General features: G+C 35.4%; 1 protein-coding gene across 6 annotated transcripts in view; it reads right to left on the bottom strand.

Annotated features, from left to right (window-relative positions):
* MCTP1 (multiple C2 and transmembrane domain containing 1) overlaps positions 1-26,547 on the bottom strand; it is a 565,543-nt gene that overhangs the window by 211,492 nt on the left and 327,504 nt on the right. For 2 of the 6 annotated variants that reach the window (XM_040241502.1, XM_040241507.1), the window contains 4 exons: positions 24,982-25,020; positions 15,762-15,821; positions 3,738-3,908; positions 1,070-1,200 (listed from right to left, as the gene is read on the bottom strand). In XM_040241502.1, coding sequence (XP_040097436.1) covers positions 1,070-1,200; positions 3,738-3,908; positions 15,762-15,821; positions 24,982-25,020 — 401 coding nt within the window. Of the gene's footprint in view, positions 1-1,069; positions 1,201-3,737; positions 3,909-10,027; positions 10,106-15,761; positions 15,822-24,981; positions 25,021-26,547 lie in introns of all 6 variants that reach the window. The other 4 variants (XM_040241504.1, XM_040241508.1, XM_040241506.1 and 1 more) reach the window with 3 other exon arrangements.

Genomic DNA, 26,547 nt, shown 5'->3' with positions numbered 1-26,547 from the left:
AAACCATGTGAACTACAATGAAGGAAGAAGGTTTTAAACTAACAAGTTCTTCTGTACACTGTGTTTTATCTCAGTATTGACATTTCAATATGTTTTGCTATAAAGACACATATATGTAACTACTGAAAATACAAAAATAGGTGTAAAAGTAAGAAAACAATCATATAATTCAAACAGTTTTTCAAAATAAGCTTGTCGTGATGCTGAAGCTGAAGCTCCAATACTTTGGCCACCTGATGTGAAGAGCTGACTCCTTGGAAAAGACCCCGATGCTGGGAAAGATTGAAGGCGGGAGAAGAGGACGACACAGGATGAGACGGTTGGATGGCATCACCGACTCAACAGACATGAGTTTGAGTAAGCTCCGGGAGTTGGTGATGGACAGGGTGGCCTGGCGTGCTGCAGTCCATGGGGTCACAAAGAGTTGGACGTGACTGAACTAACTGCAGAGATGTCATGCAAGCCTCAGAATATTCTTTTCTTCACTGCATTATCAGATTAACATGGATCTGCCTCACCTACACACTTCCTTCACTAACACTTGAACTCCTGGGAGATTTGTGAACTCCTGGGAGATTTGTGAACTCCTGGGAGATTTGTGAACTCCTGGGAGATTTGTGAACTCCTGGGAGATTATCAAGATTCTCTACCTTGCAGGGACCTGGATGAAACAACACATTTTACGGTCACAATATGCTTTATGAAAAGCAATATTATCTCCGGTTACTTTGCACACTATGAATATGCTCTTTGTTCCTTTTAAGCATTGCACATCAAAGGAGATTCCTCTTTCTCAGCTCCTATAATGTTCATGCACAATGTCCCGAACATTGGGAGAAAATTCCTGGATATCAAATTCAAGTAGCCTGTCCGTCAACTGGTCAAAACTGCCACCTACTGGTTAGTCTTCAAAATCTATTTTTCAGTTCACCCAAGCCTTGCTTTCCCATGGTAAGATCCCTTGCTTCGAAACAGTGAAGATCAGTTATAATACCAGACTTAGACTAAATTTTCTTTTTAAAAAACTTACCCTCTCTAGGATGGATCAAAAATACCAAATTGCACAAACCTGCCGATAAAGTCGTCCCTTTTCCCAGCGTCTTTGTCCCAGGCAGTGATATCAATGATCCCGCCTCTTTCTTCATAGAGATGAAAATCAAATTGTTCCCTCCACTGAGGATTCAATGTTTTGGGCATAATCTGGAAAAACCAAAATGTCATTACTATCTCATCAGTATCAGTCTTAAAAAATGCAACTTGAGACATAAATCAAACTTTAGGTACTACCTAGAAAAACATGTGAGATTTGAATGAGAGCTTCCAGAAATGATGGACATTAGAGGTCAGCATTTTTACTGCATATGCCCTGAAAGAACTCAAAAAGACATGTCCTAAAGACCAAGAGGCACCTTCTCCTCATCATGAACAATAGATGAGAGACACAAATTATATAGAAAGGGCAAACAGTCTCTAAGTGAAGTAGCTCACTCAGATAACAGCACTTGTTTTGCATAACCAGTTAATGCCTGAAGATATAACTCAAAGTCTGTGATCTTATAGAAAAGGGAGATGAGGATTTCTAGAGTTTCTTTCTCCCCCTCTTACTTCCATCTTCCATAGAATTCAAACAGAATGGTGAAGAAAACAGACAACGAAGTTCTGTAGGAGGGGGGAAAAGTAAGGTTTTGGTGGCCAGGCAAACTGTTATCTTAGAATGACAACACTGACGTATCATCCTCATTTTATACATGGAGAAACCAAGACCTAAAGTTTAAGTGAGGCCACAGTCATTAAGTTTTAATAGCTAGATTATAACTCAAGTCTTTGATTAGAGTTTTAGATCTCTTGCCCCAAAGCGCTATGCCAAAAATGCTTGTGAATTAATATGAGCATGTGTGTGTGTGTATGTAATCTCCATGTTGCATACACAAGAAGGATATCAGATGTGCAATTTTGTACCTTCAAATATTTAGATAAGACAGCTGGTGGGATCAATGAATAAAGTGACCCAATACTGATGTGTTTTAAATTTTGCCCCTCATTGGGCTGCACAACATTCATTCATATTTGTTTCTCTATTCTTTCTTTTTAGCAGGAGGGCCTGTAGTGGCCTTTTCTCTTTTTAATGTATGAGAGACAGATCTTCAGATGTAAAGACTTTGAAAGCAATGAAGTATGTTATGTGCAGAGGTAATGCAAATGAATCACAATTTTTAAAGTTCATAATCTGAAATTAATCTGCAATACATCATGGGAAGAAAGAGCAGAGAGAGACACGTGTCCATAGCTGGGTTTCATATTTCACACCTAAAGAGCAGAACTATAAAAATAAGTAATGTTTTAAGCCTATCAGAACATGGAAATAATGTTAATTGATAAAGGACAAGATGAAAGTGATCATAGGTATCTATTTTAGGGAATCAGTACTTTCTTTAGAGTGTTATTATTAAGCCCAATGCAGAAAAAAAAAAAAGATGACACTGGATGGATACTATGATAATTCGAATGTCTCATAACTGGGTTCAGATGAACTCCTGCAGTGTTTGGGGGAGTGGACTGTTTTACCTGTTTGGCCCAAAAAAGCCTAGGTTTTCAGTTGATTAGGATTTTTTCTCCATATGATTTCCTATAGGTCAGAAGTGATGTCTTCTCCTTCAGTGGGGACACTCAGCAAGGTGACCCATCAGCCTGCTAACAAATCACTCTGCGGTATTTCTAACTGTCTACATTACTGATGAGAAGCCCCTGGGCCAAAAGGAACCTGGGCAGGCTGTTGATGAAACGTTCACAAAAATTGTATGTAAAGGTGAAGATATTCCCAAAGGCGAAAGTGATTTTTAATACAAGATGGATGTAATCAATTATCCCAAGTTATCAATGCATACTAGCTGGAGAAGCTGATCATTCAAGAGGTTGTGTTTAGATATAACTCAGATAAATGTAACTGTCACATATAGACAACTATGACCTTCACTAATTATTACTACTTGTGTTAATAATGATTATTTAATATGTTATTACTAATAATATGTGTTATTATACAAAGTGTTTACTCTTCCCCTTCCTTCAGCTACTACAACTGATTATTCATTTGGGCAAAGCAATATTTTAAACCCTTTACATACTTCACATATAGTATCCCATCTTCTCAATAACTTTATCAGGTAGGCAGTATTTTCCTTCTCATTCTCACAGATGAGGAAATGGGAGTATGGAGAGGCAAAGTAACTTGGCTGTAGTGGCAGCAGAAACTTGGCCCTTTGATTTCTGAATAAAATTTTAAAACCCTGCAATCTTCATCAGTGTAAGGCAGTTTGAATAAAATGGTTCAGAGTACTGAGTGCCGCGCGAAGATCTTTACTGCACATCAAATGATGCTATTTGTAGTTTCTGTGCTAGTATCAGATGCAGCCAACACTCTCTGAGCATTTTATGCTCCAGGCATTGACTTGGGCTTGCTCCAGCCTTTTTTTTTTTTTTTTTTCCCAAAAGATAGTTTCTAGTATTATTCTGCGTGATAGATGAAGAAACTGAGACATAGAGCAACAGTTTACCAAAGGTCACATAGAACAAAAAGAAACACAATACAATTTCTGATCCTGTTTCCTGACGTAATGTTCAAACGTGGTTCTGTAAAGCATTAAAAAGTGCCCAGTGTTCTCATGTCTCAAAGAGTGTGGCTGTTAACCAACCACTGCCTTCCAAGCACTGACGGGAACACAAAAGAGATAGGTCACCTTGCTCTTGTACTTTTGATGCCCAAGTCGGAACTTCACATAGGGGTCACTCAACCCGTTTGAATCCATCGCCTTGAGGTCTCGCCCTTCAATCAATGTGATGCTGACGATTCCTCTCCAAAGGTGTGATTTTCTGTGTACGTCTGACAGACGTAGACTTTGAGTCTGAAACTTGTGGTGAAGGAAAACAGAATTAGCTTATTGTGCTTTAAACCAAAACACCACATTTGGCATGACCCTTTCCTCTGTTGCTATAGTTTTTCAAAAATAAAAAATAGGCAGTTACAGGTTTTTGAAATTAAAAATAATTAATAGATTATTAATTATTTAATAATTATATAATCAATACTGATGAAATGATCATCTCGTAAATTTAAGGTTGCTGTGTAAAAGAGGTGTGTACTCAAAATAAAGTTTAGTTTTCAACTCAGAATTACAAGCAGATGCTTGAAGACTATCGAAGAATATTTGCACGTGTCAAATATGCTTGTGTTTAAATATGTACAAATATATAAATATAAAAGGCCTCACCCACACTGTGATATGTAATTTTTAATTGGTGGCAGTTTTTTTCTGTCTCAGCTGCTTCAAAGTTTTTATTATTACAAATCATAATAAACACAGCTAACAATTGTCAGTAATGATTTTTTTAAATCTTTTTTTCATCTTACAAAAGGATTTTACAGGTGGTTTTTAGTTCTCAAGCAATTTAAAAGCTTTTTTATTTCTACAAGAGAAAATAACTGAGTTTCAGCTCACTAAAAAACTAAGGTATAATAGAACAGAATAAACTCAATATTCCTCCTAAGATGTCTTGCTTATGCCTGAAACTTTTATTACAAATTTAAAAATTACTTATGTGATTTATATTGGCAGGTATATGTTTCTGGATTTATTTATCACTTTAGTATTTGAATACTTTCTTTAATAATTTTCAGTTGCTCAATTCTAAGACAATATTCAATCAGTGGACAAATTCAAAATTTTTAAAAATCAGCAAGTCTAAAAATGGCCACATAATCTCTTTGAACTAAACAGCATATAAAACAAACCAGAAAAAGCAGCTAAAATATTAAAGACCTTTTCAATCTGGATTCAAAACCAAGAAGTCTCATAAAAATTGCTATATTTTTCATGTTGTTAAGCACATTTTCTTCACTTACAGTCATTTCATGAAGAAATTCAATGTTTCTTCCAATCTCAAAGTACTACACTAAATTATGGATTATCTGTATTTCTGGTCTAATTCCTTCTACATTAAAGTTATAGTCTATTTTTTATAATTCCCCCTCTCACTCTGAATTCTTACTTTTTTCCTATACCATAGCAATGCCATAGCCATTTTTATCTATCATCAAAAGTCATGCATTTTAGGATGCTTATTGGTAAAATGAAAACTACATTCTTCAAAAGATAATACTTTTAATATTTGAACATTTCCATGGAAATCTTTCTAAATCACATTGTACCAGGAAAAGTTTGAACGACTCTGCTTGGTGGCTCTGCTTATTAATATCAATGCAAGGCTTTGCCTACACATCCCTCACCTCCAAGAGCCCAGGAGCAATGTCACCTGTGTTCTGAAGAGAAACCGAGGTTACATGGAGCACCTGTACCTTCCACAGGACTCCATACTCCACCTCAGTGAAGCCCCTCTGCTCCCATCTGATTTATCCATTGGGTTACCTCATTGATTTTGTTTGAACCAAGGATTTCTGATTAAAATAATTGTTCAGAATTCACTGCACCAAATAATCTTCAAGTTTTCTTTTATTCTATGATTTCATGTTACTTATTTTATATAGTGCAGCAATCGATTTCAGTATCTGTCTGCCTGTCTGTCTACCTATCTATCTATCTATCTATTTCTGCTGCTACTGAGACCACAGCAGACTCTAAAGAATCAAATTGTCAATTCGGGGACTGAAATTTTTGTTAAGAAGCATTAGTAGCAAAGAAGGAAACAAACTTTTGGCAAGTAAGAAGGAACAGTTATCTTAGCAAAGACCAAGCAGTTAAAAACTATTTATTTATATAGAGCTTCAGAATTTGAAAGTGCATATATATACATTATATACTTTGGTTTCCACTAAGAGTCTGTGAAGCAGAAAGGCAAGTACTGCTATTTTCATTTTACTGATGAGGGATTTGAGGCTCAGAGTGGTTGGCCTAATAAATGATGGATATGTGACTAGAACCAGTATTTCTGACCTTTATTTCTGAGCATCTTCCAATATTTGTCATTAGGGCAGAGACTCTCCCCAAGGTTTAAAAGTAATCATGATTTAAATATATTGTTACTAATTGGTGCTCTCCAGTAAAGGTGAGTTGATTACATTTGAAACAACATTCCAGTCTACACTTTCCTACATGGCTAATACATGACATCGCCTTCTACTTCTCTGCCATATAAGCACATGTATTCATACTTACAATGTTCCAGCTTGCAGATGGATATTCTTAGGACATTTTCTACACACTCTAGCAGCACAAGTCATACGCTGCGATCGTCAAATAACAGTTGGGTACAATCCAGGTTACAAAGCAACTCTGGTTAGCAATGTTAAGTTAGGTTCTTAAATGGTACTATGTCTGAAACACTTTCTTGCATGCTCCTCTTGACATGAGAACACGAATCTTTTAAGATGAAAAGGAATGCTTTCCATAGAATTCATCATGCTTTCACAAAAACAGAATGAACTTCATGGAGGCTTTACCTAGTGCCACTGCTGCAAAATCACTTCCGTCGTGTCCGACTTGGTGCGACCCCACAGACGGCAGCCCACCAGGCTCCCCCGTCCCTGGGATTCTCCAGGCAAGAACACTGGAGTGGGTTGCCATTTCCTTCTCCAATGCATGAGAGTGAAAAGTGAAAGTGAAGTTGCTCAGTCGTGTCCGACCCTTAGCGACCCCATGGACTGCAGCCCGCCAGGCTCCCCCGTCCATGGGGTTTTCCAGGCAAGAGTACTGGAGTGGGGTGCCATTGCCTTCTCCATAATGCCACTAGTTGTTAGCAAATGCACTTCTGTAACCTGGAGGAACATTCCCAAAATGACTTGAGAAGCTAAGGGGTAGAGGAGGGAGACAATTTCTTAACAAAAACGGGGCTAATGAATGTGCAAATTAAAGCGACCTGTATAAAAAGCTAAAAGAAAACAAAGGGGGGAGGTCTAAAGACATACTAATCTAATATCATTTTTAAAGTGATTTTTTTCAATATTTATTTTGTTAAATGGTTATTTTCTAAATAGAGACTTTGTAATTTAGCTGTGATTTGACTAACTGCATAGTCATAAAGGGGCTTCCCTCATAGCTCAGTCAGTAAAGAGTCTGCCTGCAACGCAGGAGACCCAAGTTTGATTCCTGGGTCAGGAAGATTTCCTGGAGCAGGAAATGGCAACCCACTCCAGTAACCTTGCCTGGAGAATCCCACGGACAAAGGAGCCTGGCGGGCAACAGTCCATGAGGCTGCAAGAGTTGGGCCTGACTAAGTGACTATGCACACAGAGTCATACAACAGGTAAATATTTAGCCTGTATTTGAATAATGGGAACTTGAAATAAAATTACAAGGTAAAGAGGGAAGATATAAACTTAGGCTTTGTTGATGTTCAGTCGCTCAGTCATGTCTGACTCTTTGTGACCCCATAGACTGCAGCACACCAGGCTTCCCTGTTCCTTCACCATCTCCCGGAGCTTGCTCAAACTCATGTCCATTGAGTCGGTGATGCCATCCAACCATCTCATCCTCCGTCGTCCCCTTCTCCTCCTGCTTTCAATGTTTCCCAGCAATAGGGTCTTTTTCAATGAGTCATCTCTTTTCATCAGGTGGTCAAAGTATTGGAGCTTTAGCATTAGTCTTTCCAAAGAATATTCAGTATTGATTTCCTTTAGGATTGACTGGTTTGATCTCCTTGCAGTCCAAGGGACTCTCACGAGTCTTCTCCAACACCACAGTTCAAAAGCATCAATTCTTTGGCACTCAGCCTTCTTTATGGTCTAACTTTTACATGCATACACGACTACTGGAAAAACCATGGCTTTGACTATACAGAACTTTGTTGGCATGTATTAAAATATCTCTGCTTTTTAATACATTGTCTAGGTTTGTCATTGCTTTTCTTCCAAGGAGCAAGTGTCTTTAAATTTCATGGCTGCATTCACCATCGGCAGTGATTTTGGAGCCCAAGAAAATAAAGTTTGTCACTGTTTCCATTATTTCCACATCTATTTGCCATAAAGTGATGGGACTGGATGTCATGATCTTATTTTTTGAATGTTGAGCTTTAAGCCAGATTTTTCACTCTCCTCTTTCACCTTCATCAAGAGGCTCTTTTAGTTCCTCTTCACTTTCTGCCATAAGGGTGGTGTCATTTGCATATCTGAGGCTATTGGTATTTCTCCCGGCAATCTTGATTCCAGCTTGTGCTTCATCCAGCATGGCATTTCTCATGATGTACTCTGCATAAAAGTTAAATAAGCAGGGTGACAATATACAGCCTTGACGCACTCCTTTCCCAATACCAAACCAGTCCATTGTTCCATGTCCAGTTCTAATGGTTGCTTCTTGACCTGCATACAGGTTTCTCAGGAGGCAGGTGAGATGCTCTGGTATTCCCACCTCTTTAAGAATTTAAACTTAGGCTACTAGTAGGAAAAGAGACAAGGGCTTAGCACAAGTGGCTACTTGCATCTTCCTAGCAATTTCTGACTACGTTCCTCCCTCTCTGGACCTCAGTTTTCTTACCTATGGATTCTAGACTGTATACCAGGCCCTGATAGACTAAGAGCACTACTCTCTGTGTGTCTGATGGGGGTGGTCAGGGGGGTGTGTTGGGGGCCTGAATGTTAAAAAGTACATTCCATAAACAAAGATTTTATCCACTTAAGATAGGTTTGTTGACTTTTTACATCAAAGTTTCAGGGGAACTTTGTTCATGGGGGAACAAGTGGAAAGCTACAACTAAAACAAGCAAATTTTTAAAAGCAGCAGCTTTAATACTCCCCGTGGTAGCTTCTGAATCATTTGCTTCTCTGTTTTAAGCTTGCTTCTTCCATACAGCAAAGTTCTCCAAGTGTGGTCCATAGACCAATGGCATCAGTGTCACCCAGGAACTTGTTAGAAACTCAGATTCCTTAGTTCCATCCCAGAACAATGGAGCCATCAGCTCTGGGGGTGAGGCCCATTGCTCTGGTGTAACCAGAACTCACTGGAGGGGTTTTGATGTACACTGAAGTGTGAGAACAGCCCCCTCCCATTTTAAAAGTTCCAAGGTACATGTGTACTGGGATTCTCCTATGTTCTAACAACTACTATTAATTACTATAATTGCAGACATCCATTCTCTGGCATGGGTGCTATAAATGCTAACTAAAGTCCTTCTTTAGTCCTGCTTCTAAATTTACTGATTAGGAAAGCACATTGGTCTGGATATTTGGAGCATTTAAAGAGAAAAGCAGGAGGTCCCTGAGAAATTATATGGTTCATTTATTATTTCCTTTGCTAATGATTGTTCTAATAGGATATATCTAAATAATACGTATTAACTGAAAGATTGATAACCAGTCAACCAAAAATTACTCATTGAACACCTAAAGGACAAGGAATGTTAAATACATCTAAGAAACCTCTCAGTAAAACTAACATATTACAGTGGGTTCTTATCATCTAAGATAATGTTTTCAACTACATCTTTATTGAAATAGGACTCTATTAGAGGAGGGAAAGCAAAAAGGAAGGAAGAATAAAAAGGAAAACCAACCCAGCTTCGAAGCAAAGCACCAGTTCCATAAAAGAAAGAAGTACTCTTTGAACCTTTAAAGCAGTAATTCCAAAGTTTTTGTGGGCAATTTGTTGAAATCACCAGGCCTGATCCTCCTGGATGTGATTCAGTTCTTTTGCGCAGCGCTTCATGTGTTTCTCCTATATACACACCATGTGATTCTTCTGTACAATGAAGTTGGAGATCCATTCTTATAAGGAATATCCATCCAAGTTCATATTTAATAAAGAATATCAAGATACCAGGTGACAATATAAATTTCAAAGTCTAAAGTAATTAGTCAATGACACATAAGTAAGATTTTAGAATTAGCGAGCTGGCATTTAAACAGAGTATTAGTTCATGTACATTATGCCTTGAAAACGAATTCAAGATTTCAATCCCTTTTCATACACATAAAAGATGTTAGGATAGGGGATGGTTTTAGAAGAGTAAGTCCGCCAGGAGAGTTCACAGCTCATGCAAGCTCAGAAGAAAAGAAAAAAATAAACAAACTGGTGGAACTTACTTGTGCATTTTGGTAATGAGCACTCTGAAGCTCTGCTTTGCAGAAGCCCAGGACAGGAAGAGCAGGCCTGCCACATGTCTGGATGGAAATGAACGATCAGAGCCACAGGGGAAATCCTTGGGCAACTCTCAACACCTCATGTCAATCAGAGTTTAGCATCACTCCAGCAAAAAATTATTTGAAAGAAATATGTATTTGCATCTCAAGTCACGGTCAGAAAATGTCTCCTAGCACAATGAAGACAAATGCCAGGGCAACAATAGTTTCCAGCCACCATTTTCTTTAGTAACATTATGCTGTAATGGTCAAGGAAATAAAGGACAGATTATATGGTGATAGATCCCGCTTGAGTGGTTTCACAGTTTTGCTAACAGGTATAGCAGAGAAAAGAAGTAGAGCAGGAGAAGTCATAGAAAAAATAATTTCCCCAAGTCTGTTGGCCTCAAATTTTTGGAGACTTTTTCCAATGTCAAAATGGTGATGAAGTTCCAGGAGAATAAATGTTGCATGGACACACAATAACTATGATCATAGTAACTGCATCCCACATGTGAATCTCTCTTTAATATTTAAAGAGATATTTCTAAAGTAAGAGAAATTTTGCCCCATGTAACACTTATCTTTGCTGTCTTTGCTGCTAAAAAAAACAAACCCAAAGTTCCCATCACTACCAAAATCAATTCCAACAAGAGGTGGATAGAAAAGATAGAGCTGAACAAAAAAAAAATGGAAAGAAACTATCATGGCGGAGCTAAAAGTTTCTGTTAAATGAATTCTAGAGCAGCTGGACAGTATTATGATGAGAGTAATCAGCTTTACTAACATCAACAAGGAGGACTGAATTAGGTTAGTTCACACAAAGAAATCAAGATGTATTGAGCAGCTACTAAGTGCTGGAGTTTTCACAATCTAGTGTTTTTCTTTTTTTCTTTCTTTCTTTCTTTTCTTTTTTTTACAATCTAGTGTTTTTCATGACAAGTATTTTTAAGATACAGAAACTGAGGAACAGAGAAGATAAATACCCTGCTGCTGCTGCTGGTAAGTCGCTTTAGTTGTGTCCTACTTCGTGTGACCCCATAAACGGCAGCCTACCAGGAAAGAATACTGGAGTGGGTTGCCATTTCCTTCTCCAATGCATGAAATTGAAATGTGAAAGTGAAATCACTCAGTTGTGTCCGACTCTTCGCGACCTCATGGACTGCAGCCCACCAGGCTCCTCCGTCCATGGGAGTTTCCAGGCAAGAGTACTGGAGTGGGGTGCCATTGCCTTCCGATAAATACCCTACCTAAAGCCAAATGACTAAAGATTGGCAAAGCAGAGATTTTAATTTGGAATTGCCGATAATTAATTTTTTATTTTTCCCACTACATCTCAATTTTTGGACAGAGTCTAATAAGTTCAACTCAAAAATGCATTTCAAAATTGTATAGGATTTGTTGAAACACTTTGACTTATATTTAAATGAAATACATCCTTGGGTATAGGTTATTAAGAAGGGCTAATTGAGGGCTTAAATAAAGAAAAAAATTTCAAGAGGTGATACCTCTAGCATATGTTGTTAAGTAAAAGCAGTAGAGAGTTAGCTGCACTCCATCACAAATTACAGCCTCATTAAAAAGGCAGTGAAATTGTAGAGTTTTGCATATAAATTAAGACTATCTCTAAATTCTAATTTTCATGAATAAAGTTTACTAAATCTGTTCCTTAAAAAATTGGATCACTAATAATAAATTCCTATTATTCTAGATCCTGATTAAAACAGAGAACCAAACCAAATAAAGTCTATTTAGACTTAACATGTGGCTAAAGGGACACTCAGTTGTACCAACCTGCTCTCTGTTGTGTGCAAATAGTCCTTGGCTTTTGTTATCCTGGATTTTTTTTTTAACCTGTGTGAAACCTAATCTTTCTAAATGAGACCCAGACACTATGAAACTGGAGTGAAAGACATAGCCTGTGTCCTTACAATGGTTGTGCGTGGAGACAGCCCTTGCCTCTATTTTCAGCACAGAGGTGCACATGACTTTATTTAATCAAATGATCCACAAAACACTACAAAGAGGAGATAATGACAGCCTGGAATGACTGTTTTGTGCTGCAAAGCTTGGAGCGTGGAGCAATTATGAGCTCACTCCAGGCACAGGCACTTTCTATCTTTCCCTTTTCCTGCTGAGTTTATTCCAGTGAATTGTACCTGGATGATGAAGCCCAACAAGTAGATTTGCTCTACGGTCCATCCACCCTCTCAAAGCAGGATTGCCTTTACAGAAAACCCTCCTAGTGCTTTGTCCAGTCTGGTCTGAAGTGTCTCATCTAACAATAAAGCTTCGATCTCTTTTTTCCTTAGAAGATGATTCACTGGTGCTATAATCCTTACAGAGATTCATTGGTTTTTATCCGTAAACTTTCCTTCCTATGTCTATTGCTTCTTGATTCAATTTATGTTGTCAGGAAGGTATTTCTGTTTACTTCAGATGTTTTAACTACCCTCTCTAAACTTAACTGTGCCCCCCCCCAAAAAAATGATCTTAAGCTTTTACTGTATTTGCTCAAAATATATACAAATAGAAGCATCATGTAAGTTGTAACCTTGTAAGCTAAAGTAATCTGTAAATTTCTTTTCAGTGGTATGGGAAAGAAATAATGAGTCTTGTATTTGATTTAGAGAGACAGTTTTTTGAGGTTTTTAACTAAAAGTTCTTTTTTTTTTTTTCCCCCCTGAGGGCCTTATTATTATCATACCTATTGATAGAAATAATACCTGAACTTTTCCTGGGTATGTCATATGTTGAGTTGTTCAGGATGTAAGGACTTTTGCACAGGATCACACTCTTGTTTTACAAAGCAAATACCTCAATACTTCTCCGTGGTCTGCAGGGTCTTCCTTCAACCAAACTTTTGTTTGACCCTACCATTTAGTAGCGCTCTGACTAACTCTGAATCATTCTGTATTCTATGCACTTTTTTTTTACTGATTTCATATTATGATCCATTTCTCTATTTTTTTTATATGAGGCATCTTGGCATAGCCCAGCCTTCTCCATTTAAACAATATTAAAATCTCTCTTTAATTCACTGTAATACTCTCATAAGATGGATTGTTCAATTAGCTCTCAGTCATCAGAATCTAAATGTCTAGTCAGTGGAAATAACTGGGAAGAAACTTAAATGTACTAAATATTTGAAAGAACTTCACTGAATTACCATCCTTTAATGGGAAGTTAAATGTCTTTAATGAAATCCTGACTTAGAGCAATCCAATTGGTTTCACATATTTTTATTCCTTTCATGAGAAACTTGGTAATTGCCATACCCATTGCTTAATGTTTTGTGTGCTCAGATACCACATTTTGATAAATTATAAATGACAAGGTTTTGGAAAAATTAGAATATCCCCATATCACTTCAGTCTTTTCTCTCCATTATTCTGCTCGTAAGGAAATTAAGATATAGCAAGTAGCTATGACATTGTTGAGCCAGTTCTCACCAGGATTCAGCTTCACTCAGTGTAATTCAGGTACCATCTCCTGGACAAAGTATTAATCCTTACATAATAAATAAGCTGACAGTTTTTTTCATATCACTTTCTTTTTAACTCCCAAAGCACACATACACTCCTCATATAAGATTTTATCTGAGCTATTTAGGATTCCTGCATGTCTGAAAATATGGCAAACCTCTTTTTCATACACATCTCTTCCAAAAGTTCATCAGAATACAAACATTGCTTGCACAAAGAGCAATGAGGTCAGTTATAAGAGTGACCTTTGAATGAGAATATGAAAGATCACACTCACTCAAAGCAGACTTGGTCACTGATTTTGTAAAATGGAACCTCAAACACGGCAACATCATAGCCCCCAAACACATCCATCCCTTCGTGGATCAAGGATCTGCATAGAAGAAGGGTCACATAACGCAAGAAGAATTTGAAAGGCTGTCAATGGAGATTAACCAAGGGGTGGCTCTATTTATGTGCTGAATCTCTATTCATCAGCCCCAAAAGAACTCTGCTGCTTTAAGTCTTCACCAAAACATTTATTTCTCTGACATTCAGAAGGAGAGAAATATTTGTCCTGATCATACCATTTAGGCACTTCAGGGCAATGGCACCATGTCTCTGGGCCTTAGTTTGCTCACTGTTAACATAAAAGACCCCTAAAGGTTCTGCTTTTAAGACTCCATTTGTTTGTAGCTCAGTGTATGCTCAGAAAAAAGACAGTAGATCACTGTACTGCAGATATTAAAAAGTTATCTTTTAAATTCGCATATTTGATATTCTAAAATAAGACAGATTAAGAGATGAGAAAGGTTAATGAAGAATACTTAAAGACGGATACAACCAAATGGAAAGTACTGATAAGTAGAAGGCTAATTTGGAAGTAGAAAGTGAAAACAAGATGCTGAGAAAGTCATTTGAAAGGGAAACCCAGAGAAAGCAGTGCTTACAGAGTTGGTTCTGGTGCAAGTCTTCCTAATGATCATTCTATATATCTGCTGCATGCAGAACAAACACTGAACACCCCTGAATTCTGTTTTCTTGGCAAAGGTGTAAACTGTATGAATTCACCATAATTGTGGGTCTTAGGAAAATGGAGAAAAAAAATTTGCCGAAAGCTATTTTCCATTTAAGGTAATGGGGTAATTCTAAAAACAGTCACTCTGTGTCTTCATGGATAATGTATGAACATATAAGAGGAAACATTATTATTTTGCCAGCAATACAGAATAACATCAGTGAAGGCAGTCATCAGTAGACTGAAAGGAAATGAAGCTATAATAATTAAAATAAGCTCATGCAAATACAAGACTGAAAAAAGAAGTGTGTGGGGAGGAGGTAGAAGATAAACAGGTATTGGTTTTACTTGCTCATTGGTCAAGTCACTGTATGACTTAATCTAGGACCTGCCTGTCTGCTTCACAGAGACACCACAACAAATCTTAAATCTCTAAAAGAGAAACGCAGCTTTCAGTCATGAGCAGGTTTAAGAACCAAGAAAAGAAAATGGCAAAGTCCTGCAAGAGTAGCATTTTCACTGCAATATCTATTGCTAGGTAATCACGTACCAAGTATGAATTTTCCAAGAGGGAAACTCTTGAAGCCGTAGGTGCATTAGTAATAAGCTGTGCCTTGCACAATGCAGAATTATAACAGAGAACAAGGATGACAGAGCTCATTATGTTTAAGTCATGAAAGCGTAAATAACGTTAAATGGCAACAGCATTTAAAAAAAGTCTTTGTGGAATTTTTTTTATTAATTTAAATCAAAAGCAGAGTTGCTGTTTTCTAATTCATAGGGTTTTCTTTCCAAAGAAAGAACACTCATTATCTAGTATGTATATAGTACAAGATCACTGTAATAGAATTATTTCCCCCAAATAGATGGAAGATTTTTTAAGAAGGGGAAAAACATCTTTATCGACTCACTAGACAATGCCGCATATTCCTGAAAGATCTGTGGACCTCTAATTGTTAAGAATTTGGGATAAATCTGGGCCCCCATTGACTTCAAAGCAATATGTTAAACATATGAAGCTCTTAGTTTTTACAAGTGAAGAATAAAAGAGTCACCTAAATGACAGAATAAAAGTTAATAAAAAAGGCAAATGAATACATCTCTCTTTAAAATAATCTATTTTAAAAAGTGAATTTCTTAATTCACACTGAACTTCCAAATTACTATAATCAGAACCAAAAGTCAAGAATACTAATAAAAAGGATTTAGACGTTACCCTCCAAAAGAAAGACTTCACAGAGAAATAAGATCCAAGCACTTCGTTTTCTGAGAGTTCCTAAAAATAAACAAATATTTAGCTAAATTTTGAGGTGTTTTGAGCATACTTGATTAACTCATCAAAATTCAGACAAGTAAAAACCTTAAAATGATATATCCTAAAGACACTTTGGATGTTTATGAACTGTAAGTTTTCCTCTTTTGAATAAATCACATTTTTAAAATTTTAATTAAACTGTCTTGCTCTTATCTAATCCAATGGTAGTAAAGCTTAGAAAGGATTATTTTTGTAATTTTAAAAGAATCTACTTACCTCTTTATTAGTAGTTTATTAATGTATCTGAGTCTAACATTTTATTTTGGAAAGTAGAACTGTTTAAACATATTTTAAAATTCAGAAATAAATCCAATACTATCTGTTCCTTTTAACAAGATAATTTAATGTCACAAACTGCCAGAGCATTTTAAAATAACAATAACAGAAATCTTATTTATAAACATGTACCTAGTCAAATTTGTCTTAATTCCTTACTAAAATTTTCATAGTTTTACAATATAACATTTAGTATATATCATATAAATTACTTAGTTAATTGGAATTTCCCTAAAATGATTTTAAAAATAAATGAATACTATGAAAGATGGCTATTTAGCTGGAAACAAAGCCACAGATTCATATTGGACATTTTATTGCTGAATTATCAGGCTTTTATAAAGTGAAACCAATTTTGACTTTAGGAAATCAAGAACAATTCCTCACTTTTAAAGAGACCATCTAAATTGCACGTATCCTTTAAACTTTGATGTTTAGCATCCTGTCTCTGGGTGACAGTTATAGTAAAATTATGGGAAACTGATGATAGTTATGGGAAAGCATCAACCTCTGACACCGACGTAGAGAAAGCAGTTTTGTAATTTATTTGATTATTCCACAATTTTATGTTAGCATGATTACCTAAGATGGTAGGGCCTAGGACCTCACATGATACCTGATTATGCATAGAAGGTGCTCAATAAATATTTGATCGACCATCAGTCACTTGGAATTCCATTTGCTTAAGAATATATATTCCTTTCAAAGTGATCCTTCCAAGAAATTATGTCAGAAAGCAATAATGAACTAACATACTTTAAGGTGTGCAGCAATCTGAATAATTTAAGTTTAGCTAGAATTGTACCAGAGATCATCTATGCACTCTACCTGTGCTTTTTACATGAAATCTATTTCTTAATGAAACCAATTACATTTCCCTAAGTTACTTGTACCTGGTTTGGTCAGGTAGCATAGTAATTGAGAGGACATCAGGAAATAGTCATGAGTTTAAGACATGGTTTGACCATCACTACAGAGTTACACGACTGAGCAACTTCACTTGTACTTGTACAGAGTTACACATTATTTACATTTATAGCATTGGTTCTCAACTGCCACATTTAGCACACTGTCATATCAGTTTCTAGAAAAGTCCTTACAAAATACACTTATAGTTGAAAATTGGAGCACAAACCTTAGATAAAATGACTGCAGTCTTCTCTGATGCTATTCTATTGTTTAACTCAAAAAAATCCTTATTGTAGCTTCTGGAAAAGAAGCATATTTTCCTATTCTACTGCCAGTTCTTTTTTTCCCCTTGATTCCCAACTCTCTTTTAATTAAGCAGCATGCTAAACAAAATGTGGATAAATTTTAAAATATCATATTAAAGAAATTATTTCTCGAAGCTCCTGACAAAAATCATTTCTCCAGAGTCAATAACAAGTTATTCAGCTAACACTGAGTTTTTTCTTAATGCAAAATGTGTTAAGGTGACTTAAATCAATGTGAAAGTCTTGGCTCTAGACTCAACAGTCACAGCAACTAAGACAACCTTTTAGCACTTAAAAACCTTGTTACTTCATTTAAAGTTTAGGTGGTCTAGTGTTAGTCACTCAGTCATGTCTGACTCTTTGTGACCCTATGGACTGTGGCCCACCAGGCTCCTCTGTCCATGGGATTCTCCAGGCAAGACTACTGGAGTGAGTAACCATTGCCTTCTTCAGGGCATCTTCCAACACAGAGATCAAACGTGAGTCTCCTGATTGCAGGCAGATTCTTTACCATCTGAGCCACCAGGGAAGCACTTAGGCAGATTTTTACCAGCTGAACCGTAGGGAAGCCCAAGTACACTGGAATGGGTAGCCTATCCCTTCTCCAGCAGATCTTCCCAACCCAGGAATCAAACCAGGGTCTCCTGCATTGCAGGCAGATTCTTTACCAACTGAGCTGAGGGAAGCCTAAGAGGTCTAAGGTGACCTAATACTGAAACTGCACCAATTCCTACTCTCTGTTCTTCCCCAGATGAACCTCAGGGACAATGACCTAATTATATGATCAGTATGCAAAGAGCAAAATGAGATTGATGAGTTGGTGGGGGTAGGGAGGGATTTTTATGGTTGAGAACTTAGGTTTCTCTGTTAAAATTTGAGAAACAAAATACTCATCACATTTGGATCCACTGAAGTCCCCGGGCTGTGCTTTTTATGTCATGTCTAATTACTTCTGTCATTATTAACCAACTAAAATTTATATTTGATTTTACAACCTACATTCTCAAGTAAATTTAGGTCTTTATTTCAAATAAAACAAGTTAATTTTCCTGTGGACCCTTATGCCACTTATAGCTGATGAATATAAAATTAACAGTAGATTAGCCAAGACCTTCTTTTCACTAGAATTTCTAATAATAATAACAAAAAACAATAATAATGAAACAACAGTTTTACGATAATAAACAGAAAGTGGTGATTTTATTCTGGAGGGCAGGAAAACTGGAATAAACTCGTTGTGAATTCCAGAGAAAACTTGTCTTAAATCTTAATTATAGATATTTAGTTACACTTCAGTCTCTGCCAAGACAAGACTTTAGTAAGTGAAGGAAAGTTCCACTTTAAAAATGATAAAATTTAAAAAAAATGATAAAATTATAAAATAACAACAAAAGGAAACAACAAAAACCATAGGTGTCAAGCAGATAAAAGGAAAGTTATTGAAGTTATTCTGAATGATGAACTGTTGAACTATTTCTGTTGAGTTTTTGAATTTATTAAAGAAGCAAGATCCATTGGTAATATCTTTTTTAAATCTACTTTTTTTTGCCTCCAAAAAACCCAATGCATACTAAGAAAGTTTCTCCTCAAAGATAAAAAATTCTATTATTAATCTAAAAGTTAATGAGATTTTAATTTAAACAATTTAGAAGATGGATTCTTTTTCTCAGAGAAATAAAACGAAATGCTCAATTTTTCCCCAACAAATGAATATGATGATGTTTCATATTAAAGTATGAAACTATTTATATATATTAATGTTTAATAGTAAAATATTTATATGTATACAAGTATATATAAATATTTCTATTTATCTCTATATAAAATAAATCATAGAAAGATTTAATGACTTTGCCATCAGATAAGCAAGAATAGCCACTGAACTCATTAAAAGTGATATCTTTTATTGGCCTTAAATTGTAGAGGCCTTTAAACACATTGCATGTTATTTTAGTTCAGTAATTCTATGATACTCAAAACATTCATAGTAGATTGGAAGTTTTGAAGTATGAGATTCCGATGTAAAAGTCAAGTCAGGTAGTATTTTTATTACACAGCATGTTTTTATAGGTGCATAATTTCCTCTTACCTCCTTGCCCACTTCCTTGGGCATTTAAGAGGTGAAAAACGAGTAAGTGCATAAGTAAATAATTTTCATAGACTTTCCTAGTCACACTGCAATCTAGTTACCAAAGCTGTGATTCTCAGATGCCTCCATCAAGTTGACTAAGCCCGTCGACATGTTAGTGAGCACAGGAATGTAGAGCGCACACTGAAACACTATTTTCTTGGTTCTTCAAATAGGTGTTCATATCATTTATACTCATTAAACATAAATATAATCCCTCTGCAATGCCCACTGTCCTTTTAAATACTATTGAAGGGAAAGAGGCAATGTCAGCTCCCTAGAGGACCTGCTCTATGGCGGAAGCTTGGTCCATGCTTTGTCTTTTATTCTTCTTGGAAATTTTACCTGGAGTCTTTCTCATACATGTGTTTGTGTGTTGTATATATATGTATATATATACTCACAGTTGAGAAAGTAAAATGTTATATATGTTATACACATATATATATGTATAAATACATGCATTGTCAGCCAGGGCTTGTCAACCAGTCCTTAAAAAATCATGATTTAATTTCATTGTAGATATTTTGGGGACTTTAAAACCAATAAATCTCCTCCAAGTCACACTCTACATACACATACACACACACATACACACATCTATCTGTATCTAACATATACATGTTAGATGATACACATTATCTTTGAATTAAAAGGCCATGTAATCTGTGAATGAAACTTCATCATCCTGGAGTCAAGCTATGTCAGTTCCCTCTTTTTGATCAGTCCAGAAAGGGTCCAGAAAGCTCAGTCGGTAGCACACATTAGCAATGTGAAAGCCAATCTATGATCCCACAATCAAACATCTTAGAGCTAGCACACAGGCGTCATGGAATCCACTTTCTCCTTAAGATTACATTTTGGCATTTCACTTTGTGCCAGCTCATCCAGATTCTCCTCAAAGGACTCCCAACATTTTAAAAATTCAACATGAGGGGTCAAATAAATGTAATGCTCTTGTTACAGCAAATCCCTGTAGTTATGAATTATAATACATAAAAATGTACGATATTTTATACCTCTGGGAAAACATTGCCAGAAACAGCAAGAAAAAAAAATCGTCTCAATATAAAATTTAATTGCAGCTCCATGTATTTTGAGGCAATAACCCAATATTTACTGGCATTATGATATCTCTATTTTAAATAAACTTATTATGAATTTTAGGAGTATAATTACTTCAGATAAAAATACAGTCCTTTATAATACAAATGTTCACGCAATTTGCCCTTTGTTTATTATTGAATTGTAGACTCTTAGAAGTCTTAATTATGAGGTTGACTTTATAGAACTTCCAAATAAGAAAAATTTGGGAGTACAGATAGTAGAAGAGTAAGAATTTTTAAAAGAATTTTATATTTCCTTCAAAAACATGTCAGCATTTCATTTTTTCAAAGACATATACATAATCATTAGAAATGAGATACCAAAGAAAAGCCATTTTGGTCATTCACAGTTGAGAAAGTAAAAAATCATTAAAGTTTTCATTTTTGTAACTTTTTAAAGATCACCCTCTATTTATTATCCGGATATGAGGTCTTTATAAAAAGAACATGGTAATTGTTAAATAATGACTTTTTCCCCCACCATGTCTGACTGACTGTGTGAGATACTTAAAAATGTGTTAATCTGTTTCTCTACCATTTTTTAAATTAAAGCACTTAGAGGTTTTCACTGATGCATTTTTAATGTGTCATCCAAGGTGTCAGGTTTAACTACGCCCTGCAGACTTACAGAGTTGAAAGTGTTCTCTAGTTTAAATTAACAATATCCTTGCCAAAAGTCTTATTATAAATAGCCTCATTCAACCAGTGAATAAAGTGTTTTATAGTTCATTAAAATTATGCTAAGTGATTAAAATAAAATCTTTATAAAAAAGATATTACTAAAAAATAAGCTATCAAGTAACAAGATATGCTAATGAGACATCATCACATAGTCATATTATTCAAAGGATGAATTCTTCTTAAAACAATTTTAAACTGTTATTGCTGAGAACAGAAATTGCAATGTGTATATCTTTATATCACAATGGTTATTTCTCATAGAATTAAAGTGATTTATTGAAAGCATATAAGTTCATTATTACTCTCACTGATAAACTTATTCTTCTATGTTAAAACACACACAGACACACAATGTACTATAAAATCATTTCTGCTTGCCATCTGACAGAGGCAATTATTTCATTATTGATTTTCTATTTTTTTGTTTGACTCCACAAAATGAATTCACAAAATTCATATACACCTTCTTTTCTGCGCTCATGAAGCTTTCTTGTTGAATAATTTAGCCTTAGAATAAATTATCAATGATAAGCTTCTTCTAAAGAATAAAACATTACAATAACTCAAAGCATCACTATTTCTCTGCCAAAATGCATCTTGTCACCTACATAGAAAAATTTGGCCAGGATAATTATCCAGTTGCCCAAGTTTAGGGCGTTATTGATCCCTTTCTTCTTAAAATAATATTTTCCTACAAAAGCTTAGTGTGGGCAGATTTAGAAATGTGCACAGTGGAAAGTATGCCTTGTGGAAAAACCAGAAGGAGTGTATTACAGGATGCTACTATCCTCAGAAACGGAAATACTATGGAATTCATAATTGTTTAATGGTTAATATACAGTTCAAATATAACACATATTTTAATACTCTTCCTTTCTGGAGGTAAGTTTAGGCATAGTTTTTCCCTACTCATTATTAGATGGTAATACATATATTCCAAATAATATCTAAGTCTGTCCTGAACTATAATTACAAAGTCTCTGTCCTCAAGTCGGCTCTTTACCTCTCTTGCTTTCATTAGTAAATACAGCCCCACATTATGTGATTTTCACAAATAATGAGATTTCTATTGAAAGAATCTGCCATTGGCAAGACGATGAAAATGAGCAGATATTTAAGTAATGAGAAATTCCCTGAGCTGATGAACGTATACACTGAGGAGCTGTGCACATTAAAAAAAATAACAATGTCATTTTAGCTCTTCCTCGCTGTGCTTCCATGGTTATATCATTTCTGAAAATAAAAAGAAAATAAGCAAAGGAGAACTCCATATTGGAGAAAATATCTAACAACATTATCTGACTATATAAGTCTTTGCCACAAAGTGTATAATTCTCAGATCTTGTCTTCACCAAGGGGGCTTAAAAACAGACTAAACCCTGTCTATAAAAGCAGACCTCAGTCCCATAAACCAAGATTCCAAAGAAGAAAATGACCTGTTTATATGAAAAATTCACCTTTGAATTTGAGTACAGTTATATCACATGTAAAAATACCTGTATTCAAGAGTCATCCAAATAAATTACATCCTCTTTCCAAAAATTAAAGAGGAAAAATCTTTACTTACACAGGAATCTTTACAGGGAAAACACTGAAATCCTTAGAAAAGGGATGCATTTCCACAACACGGTAACACACATAACAACAACACGGTACAGTCATTTGTCCCCTCGTTTCTCAGGAAGGACTTTATACTTGAACATCATCCTTGCTCCTTCCATGCCCGGAGGAAAGAACTGGGGGAAGCAGTCTCCTTGTGTGTTAAGGAGAGCGGACGAGGTGGTAACTGAAATTTCACACTTTCCCTGGATTTTCAATTTAACACTCTGCTCTTGTAACACTAAGATGACTATGGCACATATTTTAAGGGACAGTGACAATTTGAATGAATTATCAGGTATTCAGTATGTTCTCATAGGAAAAAAAAAAAACAAATGATTTTCTTCTACTCAGCATTCACTGTCCCCATTAAATTTTATAAAACTGAAAATCCCTCAGGCTAAAAACCCCAAAGCTATATTATTATATACACTAAAAATAATCTACCAAGTACCCAATGAGTGCAGTTAGATACAGGGAGTTCTGTATCATCAATGTCAAGCTAGAAAATATACCAGTTTGAATATACAATTGGATTGTTAATGCTTAAAAACTCTAAGAAGTTTAGATACGAAAATAGTAAAGAATAGATGTTTATTATTTTTTGTGGATCAAAATAATGTATTTATGTTGGCTTAATTTATCCTTAAAACTAAATTTAAATATTAATTAAATAAACTATTTAAAGAAGAATCTTTGTTCTTTTATATTACAATGAAATAGATTATTCCTTCTAGTTAATACTCAAAACTATATAATATCTTGCTCTAGCATTTTATCTTAACTACAACTGGAAGAGAGATATTGCTATGTATTAACGGATTACAATGTTTTTACACAGATACAGTATAATGTAGACACAGAATGAAGAAAGTCAAGTTACATGAATTTTGAAACATATATATCTTTAATATAATACTAATTTTGAAGTATAATTACAAAGAAAAAAGTGTAATACAAATATGAACAGTGCAAAGATTTCCTTAAGATTTTTGAAATTTTATTTTGGCCAGGAGAAAACCTAGTGAACACTAGGTGAGAAATATTCAGCAAGTTTCCTTAATAAATGTTTTTAATTTTATTAAAATGATAAAGGTGATTTTTAATGTGGACCTGACCTTTTTATGATCCAAATTATCTTTTGGCTGCTAATTCTACCATAACCAGGAAGAAAGTTTTCACAGTAAGAAATTCTGGTTAAAGCAAATTATGACATTACCATAAATAATCACGTTGCTATAAGTATTTTCTTAATTCACAATAATGAAAGTGACAAAATTAAAGGAAAATTTAAATAATAGCATGATTCAATCAGAATGGAAGAAAAAAGATCGTTATGTTCCAGGGTCTAAAAAAATAAGTCACTATTCAAAAGGAGTACCGATTTTGTAAAATAGAAATTTGAGCAAAAATGATCTTTACAAATAAAATCCTTTAGATTTATCCCAAGGAGTAGTCATACAAAAGTTGGTTTCATCTTGCTATTTATCTGTGTACAAGAGTGGTACCACCACTGAACAAATTAGAAGCTTAGAATAGATCTTTTTTATTTTACAAGTTATAGGAAGAGCCAGGGCTTGGTAACTTACAAGAACTATAAACTCCTCTCACTCCCATGTGCCATTTATTTCTTGAAGTGAGAGGAGAAGCAATGACAGAAAACTGTTCTCATTATGCATTTCAAAGATGTAGCAATAAAGGGATTTTTGAGTTTAGAAAACCTCAGACTCGGTTTTCAGTGAAAGAAAACAGTAGATTATATGGATATTCCTCCTCTCCAGAGTTGTCCCTACCCTAGCGCCATTATTTTAAACCTGATCTGGAGCAAAGGCATTTTCTAGACCCTGTGGTACCCAGAACAGAAACCAGATGCTGAGAATGATGCTCAAAAGTGACCCAAGATTAGCAAGAGGATGGTTTGGATGTGATTGGTCAGAGTGATTTCTATTTACTGAAAAAGCATCACACGATTGGCTTAAAGTTCATGGGGAAAAAAAGAAAAAAGTGAAGAGTGATGAAATTCTGAGGTGTAGTTTGAAGAGGTATGAGAGAGCCTGGGAAAGCAGCCGATAGTCTTCTCAATGAGAAAAGCTAAAAGATCACATGCTAAGCATTACCTTACTTGATCTTTTCCAACTCTTCCTCATTAGCATTGTCTGTAAATGAAATAAAGCATTTTCATTATCTTATCACTCAAGCACAGGTCAGGGCAGCCAATTGTTTTTTGGAGAGAGCTTAACATTTAAACAGCAAATGGTTTCCAGCCACAGTTACACAAGACAAAAATTGTTTTTTCTGGTACACACAGCTAGAAGAAGCACCTTTAACATTCAAGCAGTCTTTCTGGTAAGAGTTCATTTGCTTTATCCTTTTGTACAAAGAAATGGGATAGTATATTTTAAATAGAATGGAAAATTTGAAATATCTTGTTGACAGGAAAAAAATGCATTGCGTCTCCCAATTAGCAATTGTTCCTTTTGGTAGTGGAGGCTGAGGATGTATCATGACTTTACTGGGTATATAATAATTTTCCTCTTTCAACACATTCAAAGTCTGTTGCACTGATGACATCTTAGATTTGTGTCTGCTTCCAGTTAGTCTGTAATTACATCAGGGTTTTCAAACGCTTTCAACTGAGAAAGAGTGCTGAGTATTGTGATGGTTATGAGTGGATCTTCCTGCTAAATGTTTAGCCATTTCAGATCCTTTAACGTTTTTTCATGTCATAGCAAGAGGTGTTATGACTTCAAGTTTTCATTAAGTTTCATGGAAATTCGTGATGAGTGCCCAAGATCATTGGTCTCTCACATAAAGTAACTCATAAAAATACAATGACTTTAAATTTCCTCTCCATTTTAAAAGAAAAATTCTCGATGAACATTGAGGTGTTAAATTCTGGATAACCTCCTCACCCTCGGCTTTATCATTACCTTTAAGGCAGATGCGGTAGGGACTAGGGAATATTTGGAGCAAAGAATACAGTTAATAGAAATGTTAGCTGTATTTGTATATCAAGGAAGAGCACTGGTGTCTTTTAAGAAATCTATCTCCTTCAGCAAAATTCACTGTAAAGCAAGACCATTTCAGAAACCACTCACAAATAACAAAAATACAAAAAGGGAAAGATGTTAATATAAGATTAAGTCATTTAGAAGGCAACCTTTGGCTTAAACCAAGACAAAGGAATTCTGTAGCAGTTCTAGCATAGGAAATGAGAAAAATCATAAAATTGTCAAAGATAAGGATATATTCTTCTTTTACGTAGACAGTAGTTTTATGGATTATATTCTCTCTATATACACTCTGAGTTAAATATTAACCAAAATATGGAAGAGAAATAAATTTCCCAAGTTTACAATAGTTCCCTATGTTTTTCAAATGGAGCCATGAACTGCAAAGTATTATATTTGTTCTAATTACTAATGTCCAAATTATTCTGAAGCAACAAACTCCACCATTGGGTTGTGGAGATGGAAGTTTAATAGATGTTTATTGTTGATGACAAATGAGTGATTGTCTTGTCATCAGCACCGCGATCGTCACCATCATCACCACCACCACATTCTCCTCACCATTAAAGTCAACTGAACGTGAAATACTTTCGTGGGATGCCAAGTTTACAAAAACTGTCTCAGTTAGGAGTCATATACACATGTTCAATGTTCTCAGAAAGAGTTTCAATG

Source organism: Oryx dammah, unplaced genomic scaffold (genome assembly GCF_014754425.2).
Source record: "Oryx dammah isolate SB20612 unplaced genomic scaffold, SCBI_Odam_1.1 HiC_scaffold_5, whole genome shotgun sequence".
In the NCBI taxonomy this organism is placed as follows: Eukaryota; Metazoa; Chordata; class Mammalia; order Artiodactyla; family Bovidae; genus Oryx; species Oryx dammah.
Note: the sequence above shows the minus strand (reverse complement) of the source record. Positions and strands in the feature narration are given on the sequence as shown.